The sequence below is a fragment of the Mandrillus leucophaeus genome, unplaced genomic scaffold, assembly GCF_000951045.1.
Source record: "Mandrillus leucophaeus isolate KB7577 unplaced genomic scaffold, Mleu.le_1.0 Scaffold1003, whole genome shotgun sequence".
Classification (NCBI taxonomy): Eukaryota; Metazoa; Chordata; class Mammalia; order Primates; family Cercopithecidae; genus Mandrillus; species Mandrillus leucophaeus.
In genome coordinates this window covers 446,972-468,657 of record NW_012098133.1, presented here as the reverse complement: position 1 = coordinate 468,657, position 21,686 = coordinate 446,972, and the positions used below count along the sequence as shown (strand labels likewise).

General features: G+C 52.0%; 1 protein-coding gene across 2 annotated transcripts in view; it reads right to left on the bottom strand.

Moving 5' to 3' along the window:
• The window catches only part of ARAP3 (ArfGAP with RhoGAP domain, ankyrin repeat and PH domain 3), a 34,952-nt gene extending 19,594 nt beyond the window's left edge, over nucleotides 1-15,358 (bottom strand). Inside the window, exons 1-17 of one of the 2 annotated variants that reach the window (XM_011973760.1) lie at nucleotides 15,298-15,358; nucleotides 13,098-13,638; nucleotides 12,890-12,951; nucleotides 12,674-12,785; nucleotides 7,312-7,515; nucleotides 7,108-7,177; nucleotides 6,724-6,844; nucleotides 6,452-6,636; nucleotides 6,263-6,369; nucleotides 5,813-6,012; nucleotides 5,622-5,707; nucleotides 5,297-5,479; nucleotides 4,991-5,126; nucleotides 4,252-4,368; nucleotides 3,657-3,804; nucleotides 3,445-3,547; nucleotides 160-379 (exon numbers count right to left, since the gene is read on the bottom strand). In XM_011973760.1, coding sequence (XP_011829150.1) covers nucleotides 160-379; nucleotides 3,445-3,547; nucleotides 3,657-3,804; nucleotides 4,252-4,368; nucleotides 4,991-5,126; nucleotides 5,297-5,479; nucleotides 5,622-5,707; nucleotides 5,813-6,012; nucleotides 6,263-6,369; nucleotides 6,452-6,636; nucleotides 6,724-6,844; nucleotides 7,108-7,177; nucleotides 7,312-7,515; nucleotides 12,674-12,785; nucleotides 12,890-12,951; nucleotides 13,098-13,621 — 2,578 coding nt within the window. In that variant the 5' untranslated portion in view covers nucleotides 13,622-13,638; nucleotides 15,298-15,358. Of the gene's footprint in view, nucleotides 1-159; nucleotides 380-3,444; nucleotides 3,548-3,656; nucleotides 3,805-4,251; nucleotides 4,369-4,990; nucleotides 5,127-5,296; nucleotides 5,480-5,621; nucleotides 5,708-5,812; nucleotides 6,013-6,262; nucleotides 6,370-6,451; nucleotides 6,637-6,723; nucleotides 6,845-7,107; nucleotides 7,178-7,311; nucleotides 7,516-12,673; nucleotides 12,786-12,889; nucleotides 12,952-13,097; nucleotides 13,977-15,297 lie in introns of those variants that run through there. The other variant, XM_011973751.1, reaches the window with a different exon arrangement.
• Nucleotides 15,359-21,686: the final 6,328 nt, after the last annotated feature.

Below are 21,686 nucleotides of genomic sequence, written 5' to 3'. Positions count from 1 at the left end.
AAAAAAAAAAAAAAAAGCTGGGCAGTTTCCCTTCAGAGCTTGTACCTGAAGCCACCATGTTCTGCTGTTTCCCATAAGAAACCCCAAATAATAAAGGTCTGCTCCTATGCACCCCCATGGCCACCCTTCATCCCTGTCCCCCCAAACCTCCCCGCTTACTGATCTCCTGTAGCCTCCGCAGATGCACCATGTCCTCAGGGGCTGGGAGGCCGGGGCCCGGCGCTGAGCACAGGAAGAGGTGGTCACCACGAAGGAGGCCGAACCCTGACAGCCAGACACCAGGGGCCGGGGCTGTATGGGAGGGGGACCGCAGCCATAGGCGGCCCATCCGCAGCAACCCAGGACCCAGCAGCTGGTGGCAGCTCAGCGGGGAGAACCACTGTAGAGGCAGGGGAGGACAGGAGAAAGGGGGATGGGAAAAGAGACAAGGAACAGGGGAGAGAAATGAGAGTGACGGGGGTAGGGAAAAGCAGAGAAAAACACAAAGAGAAAGCAGAAGAAAAACAGGAATGAAAAGGGATTGGAGAGAACAAAGGAGACAGCCAAGGAGGAGACATGAGATGGATGGAGAAAGACAGGAAAGAAATTCAATTCAATCCAGTTTGCTCTCCCCAACATAAAGAAGACCACTGTGAGGCAGCCTTGAGCCCTTAATTGAGGTGTGGGTGTAAGAAAGAATACTCATTCTTGTGCAGTGCTGTGATCATGGCTCACTGCAGCCTCAACCTCCCCCAGCTCAGGTGATCTTCCCACCTCAACCTCCTGAGTAGCTGGGACTACAGGAGCATGCCATCACACCTGGTTATTTTACTTTTTTTGTAAAGATAGGGTTTTGCCATGTTGCTCAGGCTGGTCTCAAACGCCCACCTTGGCCTCCCAAAGTGCTGGGATTACAGACACGAGCCACTGCGCCAAGCCAAAAAGGCATACTCATTCTTTATAGCCAAAAATGCTACACCTGAAGACTCATGATGCCCTGGGAAATCCCACCACCCTAGGGGGCTGGGGAGAAGCTTCATAGAGGAAAGGATGTTTGAGGTCGACTGCAAAGCAGTGCTTCTCAAACTACCTGCAGTAAATTGCAGTAAAGGACCAGACCTTTTTTTCCTTTTTCTTTCTTAAAGTCCCAAGCTGTCACTAACCAATACCGTACTTTCTTTTTTTTTTCATTGAAATGGAGTTTCGCTCCTCTCTCCCAGGGTGGAGTAGAGTGGCATGATCTCGGCTCACTGTAACCTCCACCTCCCGGGTTCAAGAGGTTCTCCTGCCTCAGCCTCCCGAATAGCTGGGACTACAGGTGCCCACCACATCTGGCTAATTTTTTGAATTTTTAGTAGAGACAGGGTTTCACCATGTTGGCCTGGCTGTTCTCAAACTCCTGACCTCAGGTGATCTGCCTGCCTCAGCTTCCCAAAGTGTTGGGATTACAGGCATGAGCCACCACGCCCGGCCAATACTGTATTTTCATTAAAAATAATAAAAGTGGCCAGGCGCGGTGGCTCAAGCCTGTAATCCCAGCACTTTTGGAGGCCGAGGCAGGCGGATCACCTGAGGTCAGGAGTTCGAGACCAGCCTGACCAACATGGTGAAACCCCATCTCTACCAAAAATACAAAAATTAGCTGGGCATGGTCATGTGCACCTATAGTCCCAGCTACTCAGGAGGCTGAGGCATGAGAATTGCTTGAACCCGGGAGGCGGAGGTTGCAGTGAGCCGAGATCTCGTCACTGCACTCCAGCCTGGGAGACGAGAGCGAAACTCCATCTCAAAAAGAAAATAACAAGAATAATAATAATAATAAAAGTGAATTGCTAGAAAATCTGGATGAAAAAACGAAGAATACAACCCGACCCGCTTTTTTTTTTTTTAGACGGGCCTCACTTACCTAGGCTGAAGGGCAGTGGCATGATCACAGCTCACTGTAGGCTCAACTTCCAGGGCTCAAGCAATCCTCCCAACTCAGCCTCCCCAATAGCTGGGACTACAGGTGAGCACCATCATGCTTAGCTAATTCTTTTATTTTTTGTAGAGACGGGGTCCCAGGCTCCTCTCAAACTCCTGGGCTCAAGCAATCCTCCCGCCTCAGCCTCCCAAAGTGCTGGGATTTGCAAGTGTGAGCCACCACGCCTGGCCCAAGCCCTTTTTTTATAATAATTAGATTCAACACATAAAATTACTATGTCAAATTGCTATAAAATATTCTAAATGCTTACTCTCAAGTTCTGTGCTTATCCTGTCATGGACCATAACACATAGTCCAGGGGCTAGTGTGGTGTGACAGTCTTCACAGCACCCTCCGGGTAGCACTGCCTTAAAGGATAGCTTTTTGGAAATGTAGATAATAATGAGAGGAGACTTAAACCTGGTTGGGAGGGCCACGACAGAGCCTTGAAAAGATATAGAGACAATGTGTTAGTGTGAGGAGTTGTAGGAGGCCTGGGAGAAGGTGGTCAAAAGCCAGAGCAGTGGAGCATTTCCCATACAGGAGTGCCAGATGCTGCAGAGATGACCTGGTGAGGCTGGGAGGCAGCCTTGGCCCTTGGAAATGAGAAGGCACTGATGACCTGCTGGGTAGCAGTTCAGAAGGGCATGGGCAGAGGAGGGCAGCTGCAAGGGGTCAAAGGGGAACTGCAGGCTGCACACGACTTTCTGACGCATTGTCAGGAGGGAAAGGAAGGCACCAGGGTGAAAAGTTGAAGATGGAACAGATCTTAGGGAAAAACTGTCTTAGGATGGGAGAGATTGTCGTCATCATTGTCATCATCACTACCATCATTATTATTTCAACGCCCACATACTGAGGGCTTGCTGTGTGTGGGCCTCACATGTCATTTAATCCTCAACCCTAGGGGGTGCGTCTTTTACGCCCACTCTACAGATGTGGAAAAGCTCACAAGGCTAAGAGTTGTGAGACTCCAATCCCAGGATGTCTGACTCCAGGGCCTGAACTTTCAGTTCTGGCAATGGCATACAGGAGGGAGATACTGGCTTATCTAAGAATGGACAAGCTGGGAAATACGAAGGTAGCTTTGCCTCTGGGCTTGCTGGAAAACTGGAGCAGAGGGTAGGTAGTGGGAATCAGAGCCAGCTTCTTCGTGGGAGGAGGCATTGGCACAGCGAGGTTTGGGCCATGAGCTTTGCAGACAGAGGCCTGAATTTTAGTCCTGTGCTCTGCTGCCTCCTAGCTCTGTGACCTTGACCAAGTGAATTCGTAAACTCTAAAACTTAGTTTCCTTATATGTAAAACCTTACCTCTGAGGGTGGTTGTGAAAATTAAATGAGATATCGAGAGGGCAGTGCTTAACACAGGGCCTGGCACAGAATATGTGCTCAGTCACCCTTAGCTGTTAGTGGAAGAAGTGGCTGTAGAAATAAGAGAGAAGATGGGAGCACGTGGGGACAAGGAAAGCACGAGTTGCTGCAGAGGGCGCTCTCCTGTCTCACCTTGCCCACAGCACTAGTCCAGGCCTCCAGACTGTCAGCTCCATCTGTGCCAAAATGCTGGATCCTCCCCCCAGTGAGGATGAGCTCAAAGGAAAAGGGGAACCTGGAGAGAAGATGAGGTCAGGGAGGAGAATCGGACCAATGAGGGGGCTGTCAGGCTGGAGGTTGGGAAGAGAAATAGGGAAGCTCAGTGAGCACAGGAGGGCTATTACCTGTCAAGGTCACCTGGGTCAGTGGGTGGGGGGCTCACACCCAGACATACAATATCCTGGGGCTGTATGAGGCTGAGGGGTTCAGGGCTGTTTTCTGAGGCAAACATTTCCAGAGCTGCTCCCAGCACACACCATAGGCGGGGGGGAGCTGAAGAGAAGGGAGATAGTCAGGGGTAGCAGACCTCTGCCCCCACTGTCATAGTTCCCATTTACCAGATATTTATTCTGTGTCAAGCCCTTTGCCCATATATGATCCCATGAAATCTTCACAATAACCCTATGAGGTGTTATACTCAGTCCTGTTTTGCAGATGGGGAAACTGAGGGTCAGTTTCAGTAGCTCGCCCAAGACACATAGGTAGGAAGTAGCAGAGCTGGGATTTGACCCAGACAGTCTGACTTCAGAACAGATGCTCTTAACTATCACTCAATGCTGCCACCTGGCATGGTCTCTCTCTCATCCCCAGGACCCCAACCTATTCCCAGGCATGGCCCTACTTTCCCATCCCAGCCCTCACCTCTTTGTCCCTCTGCAGTACACTCACACCCATCCACTTTCTGTCCCTGTATCCTCCCATCCCTTGGCTCCCCCTCACCATCCCGGCCCCTGCGAGGGGGTGAGGGTCCAGCTTTGTTGGTGACAGGACCACAGTACAGGAAGCCGCTGTAAGTAGCAGGCACCACCACCTCATTGTACACACCAGGGGAGGGGTCTGCAAGGGGAAGGGGAAGTAGTAAGGTCAACCAAGTGCAGTGGGATCACCTGACCCCCTCTGGGGAAGGGATGAAATGGAGAAAGACAGTGGGACCTGACTCCACTGGCAGCACAAGTGGAGCTGGATCCCTCACTACCCAGATTGCAAAACAGAGAGGCAGGGGGTAACGAGACGGGGAGGCCTCTGGCCCAGCCCCTGCCCACTGCCTCTCCCCACCAGCCAGCCAACCAGGCTGTTAGCTCTGGGTGGGCACCTCAGGGCATGTGCCATCCTGTAAGGGTCTCAGCCCCACTGGCCTGACCAATGGAGATGAGTGTAACTAAGCTGATCACTTCTTTGAGAGATCAGACTGTCTCCAGGGAGACTAGCCCTGACCTATGGATTGGCCCTGTCTGGGGTGGACCAGCACTAGCACCTGGAACACCCAGACCCTCCCCAGCCATGACCATCATCAGCTATCGCATGACATCAGGAGATAGGCCCTGGAGGATCTGAGGATTTGGGAAACTGCCCAGGCTGGGCCACTGTGATCAGCTAATTGGGGCCCCTTGGAAGAAGTGAATCATAGGTTGGGTCTGAGAATTCCTGTGGGGGAGAGAGGAGGCACTTGGGGGATGACCTGGGGGCACGACGCCAGGGCAGCTGCCATCAAGGGCTGGTGGAGACCAGGGCTCCTCGCCCTCGAAGGCCTCAACACAGAGGAGCTGGGTCATGTTCTTCAGCAGGTTGGGTCCTGCCACAGCTGCACACAGTGCCTGCAGGGAGGGAAGGGCCTCTGTCAGCCCCAAATCCCAAACAGAGCATTGGGGACAGTCGTATGATCACCCAAAACAGTCCCCACGACCCAAGTCTAGGCATTCCAACCCCAGAGAGTGTTTCCTGACCCCTCCTCCACCCCAGATCAGCCCTGCTCTGTCCCGCCTACCTGGAGAAGCTGGCTATGATCTGGGTACTGAGGGTGGGGCTTCCGGAAGAGACCCAGCCGGTACTTTCGGGAGATGAACTCACCCCGGAGGCCAGGGGTCGCATCTGGATGCAGTCCCTCACCTGGGGGTAGGGTCCCTGCCCAGAAGCGGTTGGCACGATCATTTCCCAGGACAATGAACAACTGTGGGATGACAAGGGGCAAAGGCAGGTGACAGGAACTCAAGAGTCCTCAGATGTTCCATTCCTGTCCCCAGGCTGGCCCAAGGCCTGCTTCTGGATGCTCCCTTCTACCCCTCCCTCTTTCTCCCTCTTCTGCCCCTCACCTGCACTATCTCATTACTCCAGACACTCGTGTCCAGCTTCAGGCTCTGCACCTTGGAGATCCCGGAACCCAGGGCCCGGTGCTGACCTGTTTGAGGGTGTGTGAGGGTGTGAGGGGCATGGTGCATGGGTACCCTGAGCCCTCTAGTCCCAGACCTCCTGTTCCCCACATAGGCTTGAGGCCAGTCCTCACCTGCACACTGCTTGCAGATGACCACCCCCAAATTGACAGCGGCCCAGTCTGGGCGGGAGGACCCACAGTCTGCACAATGCCGGTTGGCCCGATTAGACCAGATCTTCTCAGCCACCTCGTAGTCAGACAGGGTCTCGGTTACTGCTTCCTGCAGAGCGGCCGCCCAGCTCTGCCGAGCACCCCCAGACTCGGCTGTGAAGCTGAGGGGTTGACAGCCAGTCCATGGGCATGGACCTACCCACCATGTCCCATCCCCCTGGCCCTTGCTGCAGGAGCCACCACAGGCCACACCTGGGGCAGCCCAGACCCTTCTGACATCTTGACCCAGCTCACTGGACTACCATCCGTGCACACCCTCTGACGTCCTACTGAGGAGGCCTCCAGTCCTCTGCACCCTTGTGCCTCCCCCAAAAGTCCCCCAGCCTTGCCTCCCACTGGCCCAGGCCCCACCTGAAGCAGCGATGGGGTGTGAGCAGGTCGAAGCTTCGACTCTTGGTCTCCCGAACGCTGCAGCCCTGCAGTTCGATGAAGCAGATCCCGATGCCCAGAGAGAAGGCCTGGTGGGGTCAGGGGGTGGGCATCGTGAGGTGCCAGAAGAGACTAGTTCAGGCCCCTCAGCCCTCACCCGGCTCTCCTCACCTGCTCACTCTTGTACAGTGCCAGCTGTCCAGGGCTCAAGGCAGCAAACACCTTGGCCTTGTGTCCACGCAGCTCCAGCATGCCCGTGCGGAGGGGTCGGGGTGGCTGGGGGGGCCTGGGGTGGCCGAGGAGGCGCTGCTCCTTCAGACAGGACTGCAGTGTGGAGCACCACGTGTCCCGCTGAGCTGGTGGGGATGGAGAAGCAGGTCAGTGGCTATTGCGCACACAGCCTCCCTCCCTCCTGCCCTGACTCAGGGAGCTGTGGCCCTCACCCTCACTCTCTGTGCGGAACACGAACACCCTCTGGCCGGTGATGACCTGGAACTTGTTGTCCTTGCTGCTGCGGGTCATCTCAATGGCAGTCAAAGGTATCACACCCTTAGGGAAGGGGTCCTGCAGAGAGAGAGCTCAATGACCCACGAGGACAGGAACTGAACCATGTGTGCCAACCCCTGGGTCCTGCCCCAGATTTTATGAGATTGGCATTCAATCCACAAGCAGTGGGTACAGCTGCTAAGCCAGCTACTTTAAATGCTGACATCAGTCATGCAGTCACTGCCCCCCCACATACACCATGGACTTCCCTCCTTCCAATTCTGAGCCCCTCTCAGCCCTCCCTCTCCCTCATCTCCATGTCACATCTCCTAGCCCCCCACCTTGTCACTGCCAAAGTACATCAGACTCCTCCCGTTGAACTGCACAAAGCGTCTCTGGAAGACATAGTTTCTGAGGAAGGAATAAGCCAAGATCACTGTTTGAGGTTGCATGAGGTTAGGGGGATCATAGGGTCTGGGGGCACTTTCCTGTGCAACCACCTCCCAGCCTCTCTCTTCTCCCTCCCTTCCCCTCCCAGCACCCACCCCTGAGGGGAGAGCTTGTCTAGCCAGCCACTGAGCAGGGGCGTGGGGCGGTCTGCCGTGAAGGAAAAGCTGGCATAGGGTGAAATGAGGTCATCACTGGTCTCCTCTGTTTCCAGGGTGGGTGATAAGAGAGTGGAGTCTCCAGGTAGCTCAAGGCTGGCATAGCCAGCATCCTCCCGTGCCTCCAGATCCTGCCTGCTGAGCCTTGTGGGGGCCAAGACAGGGAGGGACACACATTAGACAAGTACCCTGGACACCCTCTTTGTACCTTCTCCATCCTACTCACGTCACCTAAGAATAGAATGCCTAGCAGGTGCTGGATCTGCTTTTCTTTTCTTTTTTTCTTTCTTTCTTTCTTTTTTTTTTTTTTTTTTTTTTTGAGATGGCGCTTCGCTCCTGTTGCTGAGGCTGGAGTGCAACGGTGCGATCTCGGCTCACCGCAACCTCCGCCTCTGGGGTTCAAGCGATTCTCCTGCCTCAGCCTCCTGAGTAGCTGGGATTACAAGAATACGCTACCACACCCGGCTAATTTTGTATTTTTAGTAGAGATGGGGTTTCTCGATGTTGGTCAGGCTGGTCGAAAATTCCTGACATCAGGTGATTCACCCGCCTTGGCCTCCCAAAATGTTGGGATTACAGGCGTGAGCTACCACGCCCAGCCTCTTTTGAGACAGGGTGTCTCTCTCTCTCTGCTGCCTAGGCTGAGCACAGTGGTGCAATCATGGCTCACTGCAGCCTTGAACTTCTGGGCTCAAGGGATCCTCCCACCCTGAGAAGCTGGGACTACAGGCATGTGCTGGCCACCACACCTGGCTAATTTTTTAATTTTTATTTTTAGTAGAGATGAGGTCTCGCTATGTTGCCCAGGCTGGTCTCAAACTCCTGGGCTCAAGTGATCCTCCCACCTTGGCCTCCCAAATTGTTGGGGTTACAGGCGTGAGCCACTGTGCCCAGTCTGGATCTGCTTTTCAAACAGGGGAATAGGGAGGTTCAAAACCCTTAAGATTGGCATGGAGCTGCTTTCCTGAGCATACTTGGAATTTTTATTGGGAAAATTTCAGTCCATCTTCTGTGCCATTAATATGACTCGGATGGAAAAGACGGGGAAGGGCTGTGTAGATGGCTGCCTGTCATGGTTGCCCATGGCTAATCAATATGTCTTGACTCTTTCTCCAAAACGTTCTTGAACTCTCCCTGGACCAAGCACCAAGTTCCTATCAACTCTCACCAGGGTGATACAAATTCCCTAACTGGTCACCTGCTTTCATTCTTGCCCTCCCTCCCACACTCATTCTCCCACAGGCACCAAAGTGCTCTTTTACAAATGCAGATGAGACCATTTTACTCCCTTGCAGGAAGCCTTTAATAATGTCCCATTTGCACTTTGGTTAAACCCAAATTCCAATGGGCTGCAAGAACTTGTACACTAAGGCCCATAGACACTCCCCTGACTGCATCCTGTGTTGCCCTGGCCCTTGCTTACAGCCACATTCTCCTCCGTGTTTCAGGGCCTTTGCACACACTCTTCCCTCTACCTAGAACTTGCCTCCTTCCATGCTTCCCTGGGCTGCTTTTTTCTCATCCTTCAGGTCTCTGCTTATGTCATCTTCTCAGAGAGGCCTCCCTTAACTAATCTGAGTAGATTCCTCTATTATTCTCTATCACTTTCCAGGGGTTCTCAACCTCAACAGCACAAAATAACTTGGGAAACATTAAAAAATATCAGTACATGGGCTCCACACCAGACACTTAAATGTGAATCTCTGGGAGAGGGCCCAGGCACTTGTAGTTTTAAAAGTTCCCCAGCTAACGTTGAGAACTGCTACTGCAGCCTGTTTCCTACTTCACTGAGAAATTGAAGTAATCAGATAAGAACCCCCACAGACTCCCAGTGCCATGTTTACCCAACTTCACGCACATATTCTGCCTTCCTCCTGTGACTATAATAAACACCCGTGTCTAAAGCCGGACCCTCCTCTGTGCACTTAAGCCTATTGCTCTCACCCACACAATCACTCTAGACATCCCTCACTCTCCTCTCCCGTACATAACTGTCCCTCCCTACCAGATCATTCCTATTCACCTACAAACCTACATAACATTGCATCCAGTAAAAACTCTTCTTGGATGGGTACGGTGGCTCACGCCTGTAATCCCAGCACTTTGGGAGACCGAGGCAGGCAGATCACGAGGTCAAGAGATCGAGACCATCCTGGCCAACAAGGTGAAAAACCCTGTCTCTACTAAAAGTACAAAAATTAGCTGGGCGTGGTGGCACATGCCTGTAGTCCCAGCTACTCAGGAGGCTGAGGCAGGAGAATCACTTGAACCCAGAAGGCAGAGGTTGCGGTGAGCCGAGATCATGCCACTGCACTCCAACCTGGGCCACAGAGCAAGACTCCGTCTCAAAAACAACAACATAAAAACTCTTTTCTTGACTCTACTTCCTCTAGCAACAATCATTCCAACTCTCTGCTCTTCTTTGCGGAAAAATTCCTCAAAAGACACTGTCTATACTTTTCTATTCTCTCTTAAAACCCACTCTGACCGGGCTTTCACCCCATCACTCTGAGACTGTGCTTGTCAAGATCCCCAGTGACCTCCAATTCCAAGGGTCAGTTCTAAGTCCCATCATACACAGTAGCAGACCCCTCAGAAAGCGTAGGACACAGTTGGCCTCTCCCTTCTTCTCCTCCATTTTCTTCACTTTGCTCCTATGACATCATATTCTCCTGGCCTTTTATTTGCTGTCTATTTCTCTTCTGTCCATTTTGTAGATTCTTCCTCTTCTCCCAAACCTCTAGATATGGGAGTGCAAGAGGGCTTTGATCTTGGTCCTCTTCTCTATCTGCACTCACTCACAGCTCTATGCACCCATCTAAGCGCTGACAACTCCCAAGTTTAGGTCTCTAGCTCTGACCTCTCCCCAGACTCTAGACTTGTCTACCTGGTGGTCTATTTTTCACCTCTTCTTGGAGGTATAACTTACACCTCAAATTCAACACTTCCAGAACTGCACTCCTGATCTACCCTCACCTCCCACCTGCCTTAGCACAGTCTTTCCCATCTCAGACCGTGGCGGCTCCAGGAACTTGCAGGTGCTCAGGACAGTGCTATCCAGCAGAAGTCAATGCGAACCAAATATGTAATTTTAAACTTTTCAGTAGCCATGTTTAAAAAACTTAAAAGAAACAGGTGAAATTAATTTTAATAATATATTTTATTTAACCCAATATATCCTAAACATTAACATTGTAGTATGTAATCAACATGAAAATGACTATTTTTACTACATAAAAGTTCTGTAATCAACATAAAATATAAACATAATTTATGTTTATATTTATTATATTCATCCAGTATTGCTTTTTCTCATATTAAGTCTTCGAAATCTAGCAGGTGTTTTACATTTATTGTGCATCTCAATGGAGACTAGCCACATTTCATAGGCCCAGTAGTCACGTGTGGCTAATGGCTACCATACTGGTCAGCACCAGCTCAGACGGAAGCCCTCAAGGTCATTCTTGACTGCTCTTTTTTTCTCACACCCCAAGTTAATCTGACAGTTTGCCTTCAAAATAAAGCCACTTGTCATCATCTCCGCTACTATCACTGTACTCTGAGGTCTCTCACCTACATTACTACAAAAACCTCCCCACTGGTCTCTCTGCCTCTCCTTTTGCCCCCTACAGACCACTCCCAACACAGCAACCAGGGGGATCCCTTTATAAAGTCAAAACCCCTCAATGGCTTCCCATTTCACTTAGAGTAAAAGCCAAAGTCCCTACAAGCTCCTGCCTTATCTGGCCTCTTGTTTTTGTTTTGTTGGTTTTTAAAAAAAAAAAAAAAAACCAGGGTCTCACTCTGTTGTCTAGGCTGGAGGGCAGTGGCATGATCTTGATTTACTGCAACCTCCACCTCCCTGGTTCAGGTGATTCTCCTGCTTCAGCCTCTCTAGTAGCTGGGACTACAGGTATGCACCACCACTCCCAGCTATTTTTCCTTTTTTTTTTTTTTTTTTCCTTTTTGAGACAGAGTCTCACCCTGTTGCCCAGGCTGGAGTGCAGTGGCATGACCTTGGCTCACTGCATGCTCCACCTCCCGGGTTCCCACCATTCTCCTGCCTCAGCCTCCTGAGTAGCTGGGACTACAAGTGCCCACCACCACACTTGGCTATTTTTTTATATTTTTAGTAGAGACGAGGTTTACCATGTTGGCTAGGCTGCTCTCGAACTCCTGACCTCAGGTGATCCACCCACCTTGGCCTCCCAAAGTGCTGGGATTACAGGCATGAGCCACTGTGTCCGGCCCTTATCTAGCCTCTTTCACCTCTCTGACTTCATCTCCTGCCATTCCTCCCACCATGGCCCACCTGCCCCAGCCAAGATGCCCTGGCCTCCTCACTGCTCCTGGATCCCCTTGGGCATACACCCGCCTTGAGGCCTCTGTTCCAGTCACTCGCCCTACCTAGGGCACTCTTCCCCCAGTTATCTTCATGGCTAACTCCTTCACCTCCTTTCCTTCAAGTTTTTGATCAAATGCCATCTTCTTAACGCTCTGCTAACTGTAAATGAAAAATTGCAGTGCCCCCAGCCAACCTCCCAGCCCTCTTACCCTGCTCTATTTTTTCCATGGCACTTAATACCTTTTAAACATTCTATAATATTTAATGTATTATGTTTATTGTTAATGGACTACCTCCCCACAAGGGCAGGGATTTCTGTGTACACTAATCTATCCCAAGCATCTACATCTCGTATATGATAGTTGTTCAATAAATATTTGTTGAATGAAAAAACGAAAAGCACTTCTCCTAGTTGGGCATGGTGGCTCACGCCTGTAATGCCAGCACTTTGGGAGGCCAAGGCGGGAGGATCACCTAAGGTCAGGAGTTCGAGACCAGCCTGGCCAACATGGCGAAACTCCATCTCTACTAAAAATACAAAAATTAGCCGGGCGTGGTGGCATGCACCTGTAATCCCAGCTACTCAGGAGCCTGAGACAGGATAATTGTTTAAACCCAGGAGGCGGAGGTTGCAGTGAGCCAATTGTGCCATTGCACTCCAATCTGGGCAACAGAGCAAGACTCCATCTCAAAAGAAAAAAAAAAGAAAAGAAAGAAAGAAAAGCACTTCTCCCAATTTTCCATTATACGACCATTCGTTTGTCTACTTGTTTTATTCCCAGTCTGTCCCACTGAGTCACAAGTTGCCTGAGGGTGGCACTGGGTCTGTGATACTCATCCTGTATCTTGAGTGCCTGGCTGGTGAATACTCAATGCACGTTTGTTGAATAACTGGATACACGGCCACCACCGACTCACCTGCTCCTCCCTCCCACCACTTCCCTGTTTAGTACTCACCTGTGTTCAGCCCTGTCCTGACAAACACCTCTGCCCTCTCTTCTGTCGGGGGCCCCTGGAGTCCCCACAGGTTGGACACCATAGTACAGACAACCAGGATCCATTATGTGCACTGGCAGGAGGAGAGGGGAACGCACAGGGAAGAGGAGATTGCTGGGAGTGTATGAGGTCCTGAGGGCACTATCCCTCTCCCCCAACCCATGATAATCCAGTTACCTGTGCCTGCTGTGGGCCTGAGGGCAGGGGTGGGGGCAGTGGTTTGGGAGCTGTCTGGGGCCCTGAAGGGAAAGGTCTATTGGTTACTTAGGGAGAGAGGAGGAAGAACAAGCCTTCATGCCCTGCTCCCCGCCTCCGCCTCTGTCCAATTCATGCTCTCCTCCCCACTCCCCCCAGCATCAGTCCCTAGGGAGCCAACCCCACTCACTTTTCCTGAGCTGCCTGTGCCCTGCCTCTTAGGTCCAGGCCAAAGTAGATGGAGTTAGGCATCATCTCCACAGTATTTAGGGCTGAAGACTGCTCAGTGGAGGAAGTGGGGAGAGGAGGCGGCCTTGGGCTGGGCTCTGGGCTCCTGGACACTCCTGGTTCCCCGAGGACTGGGCTCAGCCCAGGTCTCTGAGTGGTGGCAGGGCCACTGAGTCCACCAAACACGGTCCTGGGCTTCGGCACGGGTTTAGGGGGCTGGGTTTGGGGAGCTGGGCTGGAGGATGGTTCCATGGCACTATCTGATTTGGGATCCAGGGAGCCCTCTTCGGTGCCTGTCTGCAGCAGGCGCAGAATGCGTTTCCGGTGCCCTGTGGCGCTGATGCCCAACTGCTTCAGCTCCTCGTGGCCCAGGCCCCGGGCTGCACCTGCTGTAGCCAGGCCATGCCGTCGGAACGTGTCTGCATACTGCTCCAGGTGCACCGTGGCCAGCCACACAGCGATGTCCAGGTCCTGAGGGGCAGCCATGGGGGCTCAGGCCATTGCTGGGGGGAGGGGCAGGGTGAAGGGAGGGCTCAGGCTGAGAATCCCCCTCCCTGCCCCAAGGTCTGAGGCCTGGACAGTGAGCACCAGCCTTCAATCTTCCTCCAAAGAAAGATGCTGACAGGCCTGCGATCTGGAAGCAGATCCATCCCAGAACAACAGCAATGGCTCTCTACTTAGGGAAGGGACTTCATTTGGAGTTAAGGAAACTGAGGCCCAGAGAGGGGAAGGGGCTTGCCCCAGGTTCACAGCAAATCAGTGCTAGAGTTGGCCCCGCAGCTCCTGCCCACCCTGGGTCTGGCTCAAAGCTCTGCCCCTGCCTGACTGCACATCCAACTGAATAAGCATGGGACAAGATGCTAGAATGCTGTGGGGCAGAGTGGGATTGGGAGATGCAGAAGAGGGGCCAATGATGTGGCCAGATCAGCTGTAGACTAAGGTGGGGAGAGGGGCAGCCTAGGTAGGAGGAAGGAGGTGCAGACCCCGCTCCCTCTTGTTTCCAGAGCCGAGGTATACAGGCCTGCCATCCTAATCCTGGTTGTTCCCAGTCCCTCCTCCCCTTCCACCTATTGTCTCTGCTCAGACTTCCTTCCTGTCCCTCCAGCCCTGGCCGCCTCCACATCCTGCCTGCCTTGGTCAGGCTGCCCCGAGAGCCCTAACCAGTCCTAATGTGTGGGGTCCCGGCCCTGGGTGGAGGCTAATTGAAGAATAAGGATGGGGGCAGAGAACCAGGCCAGAGAGATGAGGGACCAGAGGTCAGGGGTACTCCAGAGGTACCCACTGGCAGCATGTTCACATGCTGTTCACATGTGTGTGCACATGCCCTGTAGCAGTTCAGCAGTGTGAAATGCCAACCCCTCACCTCTGCTTTCTCCAAGCCTTCCTTTTCTGAGCTTGCCTTTTCCCTGCCCATTCCCTTGGGCTCAGGTCTCTGCTCTGTCCCCCTTCTGCCAGCCTGACCCTGACCCCAGTCTATTTCATAGACCTGTCTCTAATTCTGTGGCCCCTGAGTTTTATCTCTGCCTTGTCCCTGTCCCTGCCCCAATCCATCTCAACCTCTCAATCCTTCTTTGTCCCTCTCCTTGTGCCACCCTGTTTTGCTCTCTGTCATTAAGCTTGTCCCTGACTCAGTCTCCAATTCTAACCAGATCTTGAGTTGTATCTGTGTCTCTGTCTGCCTCTGAGCCTGGGTTTCTGTCTTCCTCCTTGGCCTAGGCTCTCTCCCTGTTGCTCTTATGCTCTGTCGGTGACCAGGACGCCCTCTCCGTCCCAGCATCAGTGCGGGCCTCCTTCTGCCTCTCTCCAGCTGGGCCTCATTCCCAAGCCAGGGCCCGCGTCCTGACCCTCGGGCCCTGACTCAGGACCTGGTTTCCCGGTGACTCAGGCCGGGCTCGAGAGCACGGGACTGGGAGCCGAGGTACTCGCGGAACAGGAGCGGCGGGGGCGGGGCGGGCAGTGGCAGGCAGCGCAGGCTGCGACGAGGGAGGGGGCGAGGAGGGATGATGGGGCAGAGGCCGGGCAGCAGGAGGGAGGGGCGGGTCGTGGCGGGGAGGGGGAGGGCCGCCGGCGCCGAGGGGACCCTGGGAGCCCACGAAGGCCCTCGAGAAGGTGACGGGGAGGAGTCTGGGAAGCAGGGACCCGGGGGGCGCGGGGGTCCTCACCTCACTACGCGGCCGCCGTCCGCTCGCGGGTGCCCGCCGCGCGTCCGAGGCTCCGGGTCCCGCCGCGCCGGCCCCGCCTCCCCTCTGCCCTCCCTCGACGGGCCCAGCCCCGCCCCGCCCGGCCGGTTCCCTCCGCGGGGCCCCGGCCACTCCTTGTGCAAGCGCAGGCCTCCAAAGGGTTTGGGCTCCTTGCCCAACCGCCGCGCTTATCTCCGAGTCTGCCCCCAGTGTGCCCTCTCGCAGGCCGAGAAAGGACCAGAACACGTTGGGACCAAGACAACCTCAGGGAGAGGGACAAAGAGGCAGAGACCGGGACGGAGATTGGGACGGAGGTAGAAACTGAGAAAGGGAGAGTGCCAGGGAAGGTTTTGCATCCTCTCCGCTGCACCCGTGCCCTCCAGTCCTGCCAAAAGTGAGGAGGAAAGGTCGAACCATAAGCCCTCAGGGCACCTCTCCTACGCCCAGCAGGGTGCTGGACCCTGGCAACCAGTTTAGTGGGGGGACAGAAGCTGGACATCCAGAATTCATGAGGAGCCACAACCTTCCAAGCTGCCCAGAGACTTGGCCTGGGCAACAAGCGCAGAGGCCCAGCAGAGGGGTCCCCGTCTGTTTCTCCCCACTTCCATTCCTAAGGGCCTGGCCTAGGTTCCTCCGAGGGATGAAGGTCCGCAAGGCAGCATCCCTACATCCAAACCAAGGTTTGGGGCTGCCTTTTTGGGACAGGCTGACGCCCTGCAAGCGCAGTGACCAAGCAAGCAGCTGTTTCATTCGTGGGAGAAGCCACCCCTTTTCCCCACTCTCCCACCCTAAAATTTCAGGGGGATGCCGAGGACACCTGAGGAGGAATGGCTCCTCTCTCCTTCCCTAGTGTCCTTCCCTAGTCTTGCCGGAACCCCAGTCCTGGAGCCTGTCTCCCAGGGGCGGAGGCAGTTCCCTCTCTGAGCAGGGCCAGTGTTTGGCTGTGTGTGTGTGTGTGTGTGTGTGTGTGTCTGTGTGTGTGTGTTGGAGGGGGGGGGCGCTGGCCGGCTGTGTTTTCCTGTTTGTATGAGAGGAAGTTGGCTGTGAGTCAGCAGACACAGGAACTGTCAGTAGCTAGGGGAAGACCCCTGCCTCAGGGGAGTGGGAGGAAGCGGTTCCCACCTCTTCCAGCTGCCCCAGCTAGGGGAGGGACTGTCATTTCAGCCTCCTGGAGCCCCACTTTCCTGACCTTCCCTTTGAGAAAGAGAATGATAGTAATAATTAATAATTGCAGTGGCTATAATAAGGGCTACCAATTATTGAGAGCTGACCGTGCTCCAGGCTGTATGTAAACATTGCTTTGCAAACTTTAATTAATCCTCACAAATATCCCTATAAATAAGGAATTTTATCACCTCTATTTTACATATAAGGAGAAAGGGAGCATTAAATAACTTGCTCAAGACCCTGCAGTTAGAAAATAGCCAACTCTGCAAGTCTACATCTATAACTACCATGCTGGCCTACTGCCCTGGACAGGACCCCTGCACCACGTCCTTTTATCTGAATGGGCAACTATGGTGGCAGTGAGAATGCTCCTCACAGACCTTACACTGTGAGGAGTGAAATTAACCAGTGACCCCAGCTGCTTCTGTCTGAAATCTAAGGCCAGCTTCCCACTGGGCTGCTCCCAGCCAGTGACAGAGCTCAGCAGAGATCCTAAGGTAAACTCATTCCCGGGAGATAGGGGAGTCCTCTGACAGCTGACTTTGGTTCAAGAATTTCCCAGTGGCTTTGCTGAACTTTCCTTTGACTGGTGTTCTAGGATGCTCCTCTCAACCTTTCTTCCTTCTCTCTCTCCTTCACAGCTCTCCCAACTCCAGGCTCCCTTCCTCTCTCACAGGCATCTCCCCTAGTCAAATCCTTGCATTCTGCCCTGGCAGCTTCTTCTTGAAGGACTCAGACTAACCCAGCAAAATAACGGAGCAGGAAAAGACAGTAATGGGCACAGGGAGTTTTGAGGAATGGGTGCCGAGGGGTCTGGGTCAGGGGCTAGATGCAAGAGTTCTTAACCTTTTTGTGCCATGTTCCCCTTTGGCAATCTGGTAAAGTATGTGGCCTTATCTCAGAATAATATTTTAAAATGCATAAAATAAAATATATAGGATTATGAAGGAAACCAATTATGTTGTAATACAGGTATAAAACCAATGTGATATAGTAATATATGCGCTTCTTTATTAATGCTTTAAATAAGATCTAGTGGTAGGTTGATACCTCACATAATTTTGACACAGTGATGAGCATAAATGGTATTTCAAAAGATCTGCAATACTGTAATATGATATAAAAATATATGTGATTTCTACTGGTGACAAAGCCATAGTTATAGCTAAAATGACTGGTTTGTTGCTATTGTCATAATTGGAGGAAATGTTAAATTTCAGCTAGAGATTAGTGGAAGTAATATTCTTTTCCCATCCAAGTCCACTGACTCCAAGTTAAGGACACCAATGCGAGATGATGGGGCAGAGCCACAGAGAGGGAGACGTGGCTTCCTCCCTCAGACCCCACTTTCCTTCTTTGGCTCAATGATATGGGGCGGGTGGAGGCTTCTGGGCCCTGGCTTGTGTCTTCCTTCTCTACCTCTCTGGCTCTCCTTCTCAGTTTCTATTCTCTTCTCTCTGCCTCTATCTCTATTGCTCTGTCTCTCTTCCTATTTCTGTCTCTCTATTTCTTTTCCTGTGTTCCCCTGAATGTACTTCTATCTTTCTTCGCTCTCTGAATCTCTTTGTGATGTCCGCTGTGTCTGTCTCTCTTTCTGTCTCTGCCTGTGTCTGTCTGTCCCTCTGTCTGTATCTGTCTTTCTCTGTCTTCACAATCTGTCTCTGAAAGTATAGGACAGACTCAAGGGGATCTCTGTAGCCTGGCCGCAGTGGAGCAAAGAGAATCCATTGCTTCTAGGGTCCCTGGGAGCTAGACAAGGGGGTGATCCTGGGTCTTAGGCTCTGGACTGGGAAGCACAGGTTTCTTCTTCCCCATCCTGTCTGTCTTTCTCTTTTTTTTTCTTTTTTTCTTTTTTTTTTTCCCCCAGAGATGAAGCCTTGCTCTGTCACCCAGGCTGGAGTGCAGTGGTATAATCTCGGCTCACTGCAACCTCCGCCTCCTGGGTTCAAGCAATTCTTCCGCCTCAGCCTCCAGAGTAGCTGGGACTATAGGCACCCGCCACCACACCCAGCTAATTTTTGCATTTTTTAGTAGAGATGGGGTTTCACCGTGTTGGCTAGGCTGGTTTCGAACTCCTGACCTCAAGTGATCCTCCTGCCTCAGCTTCCCAGAGTGCTAGGATCATAGGTGTGAGCCACCCCGCCCTGCCTCCTCTCTTTCATTCTTAGCCTTTGTAAGGGCAGAAACAGGTTGCAGGGGATAGAGACATCCCAGGCCCCAGAAGACAATGGCTAAGGCATCTGTGACCCTGAATGTGGATACAGTGAGATCTTTGCCCAGACTCCTCTCTGCGGAGCTGTAACCCAGGGGCCAGGTGTCACGGCTTTCCTCTGCTCTCCTCCATACCCTGGGGGAGCACTAACCCAGTGTCATGTGAGGGCACAGGGATTCATGAACCTGGCGGAGTAAGTCTGTAGCAGATGTGAGGCCTGGCCCCTAGGAGATGTGCAAAATGAAGGTCTGTGAGCTCAAGGAAGGAAAGTATGGATTTCTGGGGCTTAATCTTTGAATACTCAAAAATGGGGTAGAGCACCAGGTCAGCCATTCACTTGGAGGGATATACACCTTCAAGATGATTTGGGTCAGGGAGGGCTGTTGGCCTGAGAAATCGGGAAAGGAGAGTAGTCACGAGTGTCCTGAAAGAGCTGAGCATCCTAAGATAAGAGGCAGATGGGAAATGGTAGTGTGAGAGATGAACTAGGTCATAGGAATGGGATTGAAACTGAGTAGCAGGGGTGGCTAGTGCCCCTTGGAGGGCTTTCTCCCTAGGAGGCTATCTTGGGTCCCTGCTCCCTAATCAGACCTCTCTCACCCTCGCTGTCCAAAAAGTCTGCTTACAGCAAGATTAGCAGTACCAGGCTCGGCAAGGGAACTCACTTTACTCCAGAGCTAGCCATGCCTGGCAATCTAGGCTGAGCTGCTTTTACCTTTTGGGGTACCTTCTGTGGCTCCCTCAGAGCTTCATGGACAAAGGGTACTAGGAAGGGACTGTCTCCAATCCTAAGTCCTGAGACACCACTGACCCCATTCACCCTGTCTAGAGAGACTGCGTTATTGACCATCATCAACTGATTTACCTGCTCTGATGTAACCCAAATATAAGCCACAGGGCTCACGTGACCCATGGAAACCAACAAGAGCAAACAGGTTCTCCAATACTTCATCTCTCAGAAGACCTGAAAACCGATGGCAACACTTCTGTGTTGCTCACAAATCTTTTGGCTGTTTTTTGTTTGTTTGTTTGTTTGTTTGACAATGTCTCACTCTGTCACCCAGGTTGGAGTGCAGTAAGGCTCAAGTGATCCTCCCACCTCAGCCTCCCGAGTAGCTGGGAATAGAGTCGCATGCCACTGGGCTTGGCTAATTTTTGTATTTTTTTGTAGAGACAGGGTTTTGTCATGTTGCCCAGACTGATCTCGAACTCATGAGCTCAAGCCATCCACCTGCCTCCTGCCTTAGCCTCCCAAAGTACTGGGATTACGGGTGTGTGCCACCATGCCCAGCCCACAAATCTTGATTATCTGGGACTTCTCACTCCTCAATACCTTATCTCTCTTAAGTTCTTCCCAGAAGCAGCCCTAGTTTTCTCTTTCTCATGCTTTTTATTGTTCAATTTTGCCTCTCTAGGATTTTGCCTGGAGGGAGGAATAGGAAGAAACATGACATTACTAATTTTTTTTTTTTTTTTTTGAGATGGAGTCTCACTCTGTCACCCAGGTTGGAGTGCAGTGGCCGGATCTCAGCTCACTGCAACCTCCGCTTCCTGGGTTCAAGCGATTCTCATGCCTCAGCCTCCCAAGTAGCTGGGATTACAGGCACCCGCTACCATGCCCGGCTAATTTTTGTATTTTAGTAGAGACAGGGTTTCACCATGTTGTCCAGGCTGGTCTCAAACTCCTGACCTCAGGTGATCCGCCCACCTCAGCCTCCCAAAGTGCTGGGATTACAGCCATTAGCCACCGTGCCCGGCTGACATTAGTAGATCTTAAATCTTAATCTTAACACATGGGACAAAAGGGACACTAGTGAGCAGAGGAAGGGGAAGAACCAAGCAATGAGGAGATGTTGAAGGGAATTCTTCAATAGCCCCTTCCATGTCTCAATTTATTCCGCACTCAAATGATAGACTATTAAGCTACAATTACTTTGGAGGCCACTTTGTTCACCGAAAGTGGATGGTATGCAGTAATTAAGAATAAGGTCTCTCAGCTAGGCACCGTGGCTCACACCTGTAATCCCAGCATTTTGGGAGGCCAAGGCTGGAGGATTGTTTGAGAGTAGGAGTTTGAGACCAACCTGGACAACATAGCAAGACTTAGTCTCTACTAAAAATTTTTAAATTAGCCAAGTGCGGTAGTGTGCACCTGTAGTCCCAGCTACTCGGGAGGCGGAGGTGGGAGGATTGCTTGAGCCCAGGAGGTGGGGATTGCAGTGAGCTGAGATCGAACCACTGCACTCCAGCTTGGGTGACACAGTGAGGCCTGTCTCTAAAAACAAAACAAAACAAACACCACCACCAGCAACAAAAACTAAAACAAAAAATCAATTAAAAAAACACAGTCTCTAAAATAAAGCCCTGATACCACCTCTACCAACTGTGTGACCTGAGCAGATTATTTGTGTCTATTTGGCCCTCTGTGCCTCAGTTTCTTTTTCTGAAAAAAGGAGAGAGAATAGTGCCTGACAGGGTTGTAAAGATTAATCTGTGGAAATATATGGGTAATATGTGGAAAGGACCTGGCACACAGTGAGTGCTCAAAGTGTTTCCTGTTACTTGTTCCTATTTTTGCCAGTTACTTCCACGATAACTCTGGAATGCACCCAGCTTGCCTATTTTTCCATCACTCTGGCATATTCCGTTACCTAGTTTAATCAATCAGCCTGTGTCATCCTATTGCCAAATTAGGCCACATTGTACCCCTTGTATTTTCCCCAAAGTCCCCAGCTGTCATCTTGTCTGTTCCATCACTTTTGTTACTCAATTTCCTGTCACCCCTGCAACTCCCAATCGCTTCCATGGTCTCCAGTGGCCTCCAGGTCACACTCCTTTCCTGCCCTTACCCTCTGGATGATAGAAGGCACAGCCATCACCCACGTTTGGTCCTGATGAGATGGGACAGGGCCTGGGGGAATGCCAAGGAGTGTGTTTCTTTTTATTTATTTATTTTTTTAGACAGAGTCTCCCTCTGTCGCCCAGGCTGGAG